This window comes from Gadus morhua, chromosome 4, assembly GCF_902167405.1.
Source record: "Gadus morhua chromosome 4, gadMor3.0, whole genome shotgun sequence".
NCBI classification, from domain to species: Eukaryota; Metazoa; Chordata; class Actinopteri; order Gadiformes; family Gadidae; genus Gadus; species Gadus morhua.
Window position 1 is genome coordinate 17,960,605 of NC_044051.1, and position 10,919 is coordinate 17,971,523.

Consider the following 10,919-nt stretch of genomic DNA (forward strand, 5'->3'; position numbering starts at 1 on the left):
TTCAAATCGCGTCAAAATTGTCTCTATGTTTAGTGCTATGTTAGTGCTGGTTTACTTTTTAAGTAATTAATACAACTTTATTTTTCCCTCTTGTTATGCAACACAGCCCACCGTCAACCTTCAAATCGCGGCAAAATGGTCTCTATCGTTTGTGCCAGGTTTGTGCTGTCTTGTATTCTTGTTACTCGTTGCGTTCTCGTCATTTCAGGTTGTGTTCATTGTATTTCTCCGTGCTACGTACGTTCATTGTTTACTCGTGTTTCTGACCTCGGACTGAACCTGTGTGCCCTCTCCTCCAGCTTCTGTAATTGACAACAACTGGACAGGTGGGTCAGGGGGGGGGGGTTCGGGGGACCATGAAACTGGACTTGGGATAGCCAGTGAAGGTCAGGGTCTCAATGGAACTCTGGGATCAAGTGATTGGGTGACCTCTCTATCGTCCCCCAATCCCTTTTGACCTGCACAACGGGGTGCACAGCTGGAAGCCGCTGGTAGAGAGCAGGTTTTTGAAGAGGAGTAATGAGCGACAGGATTACTTAACACCACAATAAACTTGAGAGATAGTTATTTCACCAATCTGTAGCCTACTTTCTGGTGATTGTTCTTGAAAAAAAAGGAACCCCAAATAACTGCAAAGAACTTCATCTGTCAAAGGTAAGATATAGCACCCAACATTACACATTTCTTTAGTAAAACTTAATGTTTGTCAAGACCCAGCCACAGCTTCCACTGTCCTAGACCTTTTTCCAAGATTCCTCGACACACCAGGCTTGGTAAGAAATAATGACTGGTTGACAGCTTTGTTCTGTCTTTATTTGTTTGCCCTCTAATGTATTTTTTCATGTCATATTTTGTGTTTAAGATCGACCAAGACTTCAATATGCTCTTTGGTGATGAAGTGACTGGTAAATTCCTCGCTAAATGGCCAACATTCTTCAAACCAAAGGTCATTGCGGAGTGCAAAAATCTTCCTCGAAGTGTGCACGTGGATGACCTCCTTTTGTCTGCCCAACAGGAATCTGATGATGATGATGGTGGTAAGTGTAAATGAGAGACTTTAGACTACGCATGCCTCTAGGGCATTAACTGTATTCCATGCATCAAAAATAATTTAGAGCCTGATTTTTTTTTTTTAATCTGCTGGCTTTCACTCCAGGGAAAGTGTTTAACCTCTTAAGACCCATTCGCTCACCGGTGGGCGATTTGTGTTTGTTGACCACATGTTCCCACTACGCAGCGACATAACCCGCTTCAACTTTCATCATTACAGACATTCTATACATCGTTAGAAAGGGTAGAATCTCCACAATTTATTCATCCGGTTGTTGTTTTTTATAAATCATGAGCACAAAACCATAAATATTGATATTAACCAGCATGGTAAACCGGAAATGCCAATAAAACAGAGAGACTCCCTACCTTTGAAGCAATCCGAGAACCGTAATATGTGTCCATTCCTCAATTATTTATATTCCAAATGTCCGTGAGAATCCACTGATCAAAAGCATCCACATGGTTTTTCATAAAATTATTCCAGCTTGTGAATATTGTCGTGTAAAGTCCATTTGTTTACCATCTCCAAACTTTGTTCGTCAACTAACATCCAGATTTTCAAAGCCGCATGGATATTTTCTCTACCTCCAGTATGGAGTTGTTGGGTATGCTTGTTTTCATCACTTTGCTGGCTACAAAATGAAAGTGTCCCCGTCTTTTTCTGTTCAGTTTTCACCCCGGTACAGCCCGTGAAGTAGATGGAGCGCTCCCAGTTCGAAGGGCCAATGGGCTTTGTTTACTTTGTTACGCGGCTTTAGTATAGGGACAGCGTATTGGCTATTGATATATCAATCACTTGGGCTTCTAGCCAATGAGTTTACCTTTCCAACGCTACCAGGCGTGTCCAGGTGTGATACGTATGAGCCGAGATATACAGCTGCGTCATCACGGCAGACAACTCGCTTTGCGCATGCGAGAGCCTCCAGCGGACCAGGACGCACGCCGCACACATTGATCCCATTGATTTCGCAGTTTACAATGGCGAAATCCACAAAGAAAGCCAAATATTACACACACGAAGAAGCCCTTGCTTTGATTTTGGCTTCATCGGAGGACAGCGAAGACAGCCAATATGATTCCGAGATAGAGGACATGTTCAAGGAACAATTGGACGACGTCTTAGATCGGTGAGTGACGCCATCTATGTGTATTTTTGTGTGTGGGTTTTTGTGCTTACAGTGAACAATGCAGTATAGTTATATAGTATACATTATATATATAAATGAAAAAATGACAGAAATGATATAAATGAAATGTTTATTTGTTTTCTATGTAAATAACACCCCATTGAATTGCATTTATATATTTCTTCATTATATTTGGTGACATTTGTGCATTGCATTGTGTTTGTAGGTCAATGTCTGAGGACAGTGATGCGGATTGGGAGCCGCAAAGCCAGACAGGCAGACCCCCGGCCCCCACTCCTACTGAAGGTGGTCGTGAGAGATCGCACTCTGCAGCCACCAGTGCTACCTCCCCCGCTGCATCGCCCACCGCCACACCAACGACTGGCCGTTCCCGTGCTGCACGACGTGTCCGGGGGAGGGGCAGGTAGTGTCTCATCACATGACAATATCTCAATATGGCCATATCAAATGAATGTGTGAAAAAATTATGTTTTGAATCATGGAGAAAGGTTTTATAGTCACCAAAATGCTTCAGTAATGTTTCCAGTGTCACAGAAGTGAGTAAATGCATTTGGCACAATTTGGCCATTTTGGAGACATTTTGGAGAGGTTTGGGCCGCCAGTGACCACACACCATAAAAACTCCATTAAGGCAACACTAAGAGGTTGTTGAACATGGCTTTGTGTCATATAAACAAATATCTGTGATCCAGTTTTTGTTTTCTTTTGTCTTTATTGTGCAATACTATTTTTACATTCAAATGACATCACTGCAGCACAAATATACTTCCTTTCATTTAACATTAACAATCAACAAAGCTATCTAGAGCAAATTCAGAGTCTCTGTAAGTGAACATTGAGAAGACATTGGTAAAGTCATTCAGGTAACTGCAATGGTGTTTTCTTTTTCATTTTCTTTCTGTAGTATGGGACTGTGAGGTTGCCGCCATCTGCCTGTTGCTTCACCTGTTGCCTCCAACATCCAAGGGCAAGAAGTCTGCAAAGATCAGCGCAACGGATGCTACTGTCCGCCTGGTGAAGTTCCTTAAGGTCTGTTCTTACAATTGTGTTTAAAGTATTTTAGTAGTATTGGGTTCTCAAGGGCTGATAGTAATTTTGTGACATGGGGTGCAGCAGATTTCTTCTTTTGGAAAAAAAAAAAAAGGTTTCTAACAAGTGCAGCTTTGTCCTAATTTGAAATTATTTGCTTGTGAAATGAAAAAGAATTTTGTTCCTCTAGTCATTGAAGATTGTATCCTAATTCTAGGAAACAGTCCTGGCATTCCACACCAAATCCCGACATTTTATTCCATGGAATTCATTCTCTCCCTCTCTCTTAGGTGGGGAGAAGCATGGAGACCTTCCTGAAGGAAACTGGCCCTGCTCAGCCCTTTCTCCTGTGTGTTGGAGAACGAAAAAACAGCATCCAGAATTTCTACATCATCCTGGACCAAAAGGCCATTCCCTCCAAGACGCAGACTGGAGTTGCTGCCTTTGACGAGCTCTTCAAGGCACATTTTGCTTTTGCTGTGTCCTATGATGAGGCGCTATCCAACTTCTACACCTTCATCCAGACAACCGTGTATGGCATTGACGTTGGCAGTGTGAAGGAGACCCCTCGGGTGAAGGAAATTAGAGTAAGACTTCTTCACAGTTCATTTTGAAGAGGAACTCATTTATGTTCATTGAAGAGGAACATACATACATGTATGTATGTTCTGGTGTTGAAAATGAGATGCTGTTGTTCAACAGGATTGTCAGTGTTATTGTAAGAGATGACAGCGCTTATCTTCTAACTTGTACTGTCTCAACAATGCATTTAGCATTGAGGAGAAAAACAATGTCTTTACACTGATGTGTGTAGATGATCTGCTGTACTACAGGCCGTATGACAGGCAATTATCAAATTACACTGACGACCAAATGTTTATTGTGCCATACTGTTTTCGTGTGACTCCATGCTGTACATGTTTTTAAGAATGTTTTGCATTTGTGCTGTACCTGCCTTTAATACACTATTTTGTGAAATGATTTTTTTTTTTCTTCTTGTATTGTCTTTTGTATTGTGGTTTTGGCTGGGGGGGGGGGGGGGGGGGGCCGTCGTCCACAACATTCTACACCCTCAGTGTTATTTTTTTTACACCTGTAAGTGTTGATAAATTGGAGTCCAGTGTAGTTTCTAGTGTAATATTAACACTGCTCAGTGTTGATTCTATAACACTACGAGCCTAGTGTAGAGTATTATTAACACTACTTGGTGTTGGCCAGTGCTGATTTTTTAACACTGACACTAGTGTTGAGTATTATTAAAACTACTCAGTGTTGGCCAGTGTTGATTTTCAACTCGATTTAGTGTGGAATTAACTCTGAGTGTAAAATCATTAACACTTTCAAAAGTGTCACTTTAACACCGAAAAGAGTGGATGCATATGCACACTTTCTAAGTGTTAAAATTGACACTCACAGAGTTGATTTAACACTAGCGATTTTGCTGTGTACAGCCAAGGGGAACCCATGGGAAACCCTTAAGGGAAACCCCGTAATGTATATTAGCTAGCTAGCCATAATGGTTATTCTCAGTACTTTAATGGCTAAAACCCCGAGCGACTCTGTGATGCTGTCTGGTCAACACATTCTCACTCCGAGCGCGTCGATTTCTGACGAACGGTCAGTGACTTTGGCTTCAGTTTCTGACACAAAAGGGTACCCTTGTGCTTCTTTTTTCGACGCATGGGGTTTTCAACTCCTTACAATGTAACAACTTCACGGGGGAGCCGATGGCTGCACACAGACGCTATGAGCATTCATCCCATTGGCTAACGGAGGACCTTGCGCTTCTTTTTTCGACGCAGGGGGTTTTCCACTCATTACAATGTAATCCCTCCACGGCAATATATGATGCTATGAGCATTCATCCCTTTGGCTAACGGAAGAGCCGATGGCTGCACATTGAGACGCTATGAGCATTCATCCCATTGGCTAACGGAGGACCATGTGCTTCTTTTTTTGACGCATGGGGTTTTCCACTCATTGCAATGTAATCCCTCCACGGCAATGTATGAAGCTATGAGCATTCATTCATCCCATTGGCTGACGGAAGACCCGATGTCTACACCAACGTGTCCTTGTTAATTACAAAACATGTATGGGTTAAGTTTATGGGCATCAGTTGTCCTGTTTTGTGCTTTGATTGAGAGAAACAATCGTTTTTTTGATCAGTGCTGGGTAGCTGAGGTCGTTGCTATAGAGACCAAGACAGACAGAGCAACCCTTTCTCATCAAAATTACGTTCCCAGAGAACTATTCTGCATTCTCAATTACGTTTGTCTAAAAAACGTATTTTGTCCGTGATTACGTTTTATTGAACATATTGTAGTGCCGGAGGAAAAGGAGGACGTAGGCAACTTAATTATAACCGTTTGATCCAATAAAACAGATCAGAACAATCAGTCACAGTGCATGGTTAGATCTCGCGTGCAACCGCCTAACGCGTCCCCCTAGCCCCCGTGACTCCTGACCAGTTCCCTCCCACTCGATCAGTAAGAGGGGAACACAAACCCATAATGTAGTCACTACAATATCGTAAATACGAATTCGTTCTCAGCCCATTTTTGCCATTTATTTACCGTGTTACTATAGCAGAATAAAGAATAAATTCATGCATTATCATTCAACTTGAACATGTGTTTTTACAGTATAGAGTGGTGGAGGGATGACGTGTGTTGGCGACCGGGAAGTGAGCGTCGCCCTCGGTTCCGTTCCCTTGACAAAAAGCCAACAGGTTTTTCCCTTGGATTTTGGATTATTGCAGAAAAATTTGCATCCTTGAAGCCGCTCCTCAAAAACTGAAAATAAATAAATAAGAATAACCGTGCTTCAAAGAACGAAATGTAAACTAATGCATTCTGAATGGGAGTGTTTCTCCGATTTTTCCATGCTACACAGAACGAAATGTAAACCCATGCAAATAAAGACTTCATGGTCCTAATAATTTAAACATCATTAATCTCCTGATTAATCTCCTGAGTTTGTAGGGTGGTATTCTATTTTTTTCAACGGGGCTGCATCCAGCCACTAGACCGTCATGGTTGCTATGGTGGTTGCTATCGACCGCCCCCTCTAATCCTTAAACCACGCGGCAAAGGAGCTGCCGTCAATTGTGTTGTTTTTGTCGTAAACTAGGGTCCGATGGTTAAAAAATAGACAGATATTCCAAGGTATCCTTAAAGGCAGCTTGGATGTTTTTATTTTCTGCAGTTTAGACTTCTTCTATAACCTATTTTTGAAAGCAAAAAACCAAGCTCATTGATTTAACGAGGCAGTGTTATTTGAAACAATTTATTAAATAATTATTTGTGAGAGTTCATTCCTTCTCCTGAGTTTGCTTCCTATTTATGTCTAGTGTACACCCCTACTCTCGACAATCATTTCTCCGCGTGCTGCGCTGCGTAGTGCCGCTGCGGTACAGGACTCTACGCACCGGGTGAGTAGTGTAAATGCACAGGGTGTGTGTGTGAATGTGAGTGAGAGTGAGAATGAGGTTTTGGGTTGAACGGAGGAAAGTGTAGTGGTGGGAGGAAAGGAGAAGGAAGCTAGTGTAAATGCAGGTGGAGAACAGGTAGGCCTAGTTGGGATCAGCGAAGGGGGACAGGCAGTGGATATAGGCAAAGTGCAGACGGAGGAGGTCATTGAAGAAGTAGAGGTGGATGGGATGGAGGAAGAGGAGGCAGCAGAGGTGGTAAAGACAGTACTTACTGCTAAACGTAGGAGGAAAGTAAAAAACGCATCAAGTGAGGCAAAAAACAGTAAAATCTGTGCAGAAGACAGACAGGCAGATAAGGGAGCCAGTACAGATGAGAGTGGCAGTGATGAATATGTATCTGATGGCAGTGAAGTTCTTGGCCTCACCAGCAGCCAACAAAGAACTCAATATACTGCTGATAAAATAAGCTGTTTCTTAAAGCAGACCAAAAACCAGCATAGAGTGAAAATTTAGGATTTCTTCCCTAATTTGCTTTTGTTTTGGTCCTCGGCCCGGCTCCACATTAGCCAGAAAGAGGTGTCTGGCCTCACCAACCAAGAAGTTTTTAGATTAAAGAAACTTGTGGTTAAGGCAAAGAAACAAATGAATAGTGATGATGAGAAATGCTCAAATGTGTGTCTTATTTAATTTATTGATTGTTTATTTTGTTTTTGACATGGATTGTTTTAGGGTAGGCAGTGTTAATGTAAATGGAGCCAGAGAGGGGAAAAAAAGGGCAAGTATTTTTGAAACAGCAAAAATTAAAAAAGTCGATGTTTTATTTTTACAAGAAACGCACAGTGATGGGGGCAATGAGGCAGACTGGAGGAAAGAGTGGGAAGGGGAAGCCATTTTGAGTCACGGTACTTCTGAGTGGAGGAGTAGGCTTCCTCTTCTCCAAGGCTTTCACTCCGGTCTCACTGGAGGTCGAGCATTTTATCGAGGGGAGGCTACTTTTAGTCAAAGCTCGGTTTGATGTTTTTACGGCTGTTTTTATTAATGTGTATGCTCCAACAAATGGTGCAGAGAGGAAAGTTTTTTTAGAAAAGGTAAGTGATGTTTTAAATGGCTGTGCAACAGGATTTTTTTATTCTTGGGTGGGGATTTTAATTGTACTGAAAATGAGGTTTTACACCGAAACCATGCAGAGCCACATCCAGCATCCCAGCATGCTCTGAGGCAGCTGGTCTCTGCTTATGGCCTGGTGGATGTATGGAGAAGGATGCATGCAGACTGCCGACAGTACACGTGGTCCCACCTCAGAGAGAGTAGGATATCCTAAGCCAGACTAGACCGTATTTTTTGTTTTAAGCATCACTTTAATATTTATAAATCATGCACCATTATCCCAGCTGTTTTTACTGATCACTCTTTGGTTTTATGTCAGGTTTTTATTAGAAATGTAAAGCCTAAAAGTGCTTACTGGCATTTTAACTGTTTTACCTTTTGATCGAAAGTTTAGGGAGGTGTTTATTTATTTTTGGGATGTTTTTAGGCAGAGGAAAAATGATAAATGATTTTAGCAGTCTTAAGGTACGAACACACCAAACGCGTACCCTGCGTATAAAATCGTAAATTTTTCCATAGGGAACCATTGGTTTGCGCGCGTATGAGACGCGTACACGCGTTACATGCGCTAAAGCAACATTTTACCCGCGTTAGCTGCGTATATTTACGCGCGTACATATACGCGCGTACGCGAGGAGTTCAAAAAATTTAACTTTTTACGCTCATACGCATGACGATTAGCCGCGTTGCCCAATCAGCGTTGAGCTTGACCCGACGTCACTGGCAGAGAGTAGTGAGCTTGGACAGAAGCATACGGAGAAGCATAGCGAGAAATGCGCATTTTACTTTCATAATGTTCGCTCGGTGAATGTGAAGGATGTTTGGTTTGATAGTTATGACGAAGAGGGAACGCTCCGTTCACTTGCATGAACATGGACTCATCTAGGCGCGTAGCTGCGTAGGACTATTTTTGACACAAAATGGTCAAGTAACATTTTAGCTGCGTTACGCGCGTAAATCTTTACGCGGGTACTCTAGCTATTTCTTCGGCCTGGAGAGGAAGAATGGGCAGAAGCGAGTAATCCACACACTGCTTTCAGACACAGGCCAGGAGATTGTCGAGCCAGGCCAGATCCGGAGGCGTGCAGTAGAGTTCTACACTTCCCTCTACAGCAGTTAGTATGAGGAAGAGGACTCACTAATAGAGGGGTTCACAGGTGGACTGCCTCAGGTCTCTGCGGAGACCAACTCCTGTCTCGAAGGGCCGTTAGAAATGCAGGAGCTACACGCCGCCCTGCAGGGCATGCGAAAACTGGCGCCCTGTGTCTTTGCTGTGTGTGGATTATAAGCTTCTGTCCAAACTTTTTGCCTCCAGGCTGGGGAAAGCTATGGAGCAGGTCATCCACCGGGACCAGACCTACTGTGTGCCCGGCAGGTCCATGGTGGACATGTCCACCTTATTCGAGATGTTTTGGACGTCTCCAGCTCATTGGGTTTTAACACTGGTTGGATTTCTCTAGACCAGGAAAAGGCTTTTGACTGTGTTGAACACAACTTCCTCTGGAAAGTTATGGAGAAGTTTGGGTTCAGCGCTGGATTTATAGCTAAGATCAAGGTGTTGTACAGTTAGGTTGAGAGTGTGCTAAAGGTCAACGGTAGTCTGTATGCTCATTTTAGAGTGTGTAGAGGCGTCAGGCAAGGCTGTGCTCTGTCTGGGATGCTCTATGCACTCTCCCTGGAACCCCTCCTCAACAAAATACGTCATAATATTGAAGGTCTAATTTTACCTGGTTTTAGTGGAAGCATTGTTTGATCGTCCTATGCGGATGATCTCATTGTTTTTATTAAGAATCAGCGGGAGATGGGCATTTTAGAAAATATTATTAATGATTTTACTATTTTATCAGCAGCAAGGGTGAACTGGAAAAAGAGTGAAGCCCTTGCTGTTGGTGAATGGTCTGCTGGTTCTCCCCCAGAGCCTTGCCTGGAGAAGGGACGGGTTAAAATATCTCAGGAATGAGGCGGTGGTGGTGAAGAGAAACTGGGAGACTGTCATTGAAAGAGCAGAAGAAAAAATGAGAAGATGGAAATGGCTGCTCCCTCAAATGTCGTACAGAGGTAGAGTTTTAGTTTTAAATAATATCAATAATTTAAATTTAAATTATCTTGTTGCATCCCTCTTGTGGCATCGTCTGTCGTGTGTTGACCCCCCCTCTGGCCTACTAGTGGAAATCCAGAAAAAAATGGTTGATTTCTTTTGGGGGGGTCTGCACTGGGTGCCACAGGGGGTTCTATACTTGTCGAGAGAGGAGGGGGGACAGGACCTCATCCACCTGGCCAGCAGAAGGGCCACTTTCAGACTCCAGTTTATAAAAAGGTTTCTGACAGGGCCGTCCGATTTGGTATGGAGGAACATGACCAGCTGTATCCTCAGAGATGTGAGTAAATTGGGGCTGGATACTGCTCTGTTTTTAACTGATTCAAATTTTTTAAAGTTGAATGGGCTTCCTCCTTTTTATCAGGGCGTTTTTAAGTCTTGGGCCCTTTTTAATCATAAAACATGTGAAAATGTTAACGCTCTGCACTGGTTACCATAGGAGCCTTTGATCCATGGGAGCAGGCTGGACATCTGTGGCGTGACACCCGGGCTGCTGACAACACTGTATAGTCCAAAGACTGTGAGCCTGCAGCAGCTGGTGGAGGCTGCAGGGCCGGAGCTGACGGGGTTCCGGGGCCCTGGGCTCTCTCCTGGACATTCGTTCGGTCAGGGTGGTTCAGAAGCTGCTGGAGCTCTGGAGGCAGAAGCTCTGTGGGATGGAGAGGATCCTTCTCATGAAGTACTCCCGAGGAGAGACAATACCATACCCCACGGACCCTTTCCCGGACATCATCCTGAGCCCAGCGTTAGGTGAAGAGACCAGCCCTGTCAGCAGCCCGGGCAAGCTCAGCCTGCACCGGGCTGTGGCAAGCCGATTTGACATAAATTCGCTAGACTTGCAGATATCTGCAACACGTATCCATTCAGTTTTGCCTAGTCAAAACTAATATTTCGGATATCCGCAACTACATTCCTCCTATCCACAATTGTCATTTCAGATATCCACAAAGACATTCCTCCTAGGCGAAATGACGTCATTTTCGCCATTCATGTCTATGGGGTTTCTCATTGCAGATATCTACAATTCAGATATCCACTTTGTGAATTACGG

General features: G+C 43.4%; 1 protein-coding gene across 1 annotated transcript; it reads left to right on the forward strand.

The window, feature by feature from the left end:
- The first annotated feature begins 718 nt into the window (after positions 1–718).
- LOC115543035 (uncharacterized) lies at positions 719–4,211 on the forward strand. The gene is made up of 4 exons (XM_030355572.1): positions 719–773; positions 863–1,037; positions 3,106–3,230; positions 3,521–4,211. The coding sequence occupies exons 2-4, from the start codon at positions 881–883 to the stop codon at positions 3,842–3,844; spliced, it is 606 nt and encodes a 201-aa protein (XP_030211432.1). The 5' UTR covers positions 719–773; positions 863–880; the 3' UTR covers positions 3,845–4,211.
- Positions 4,212–10,919: the final 6,708 nt, after the last annotated feature.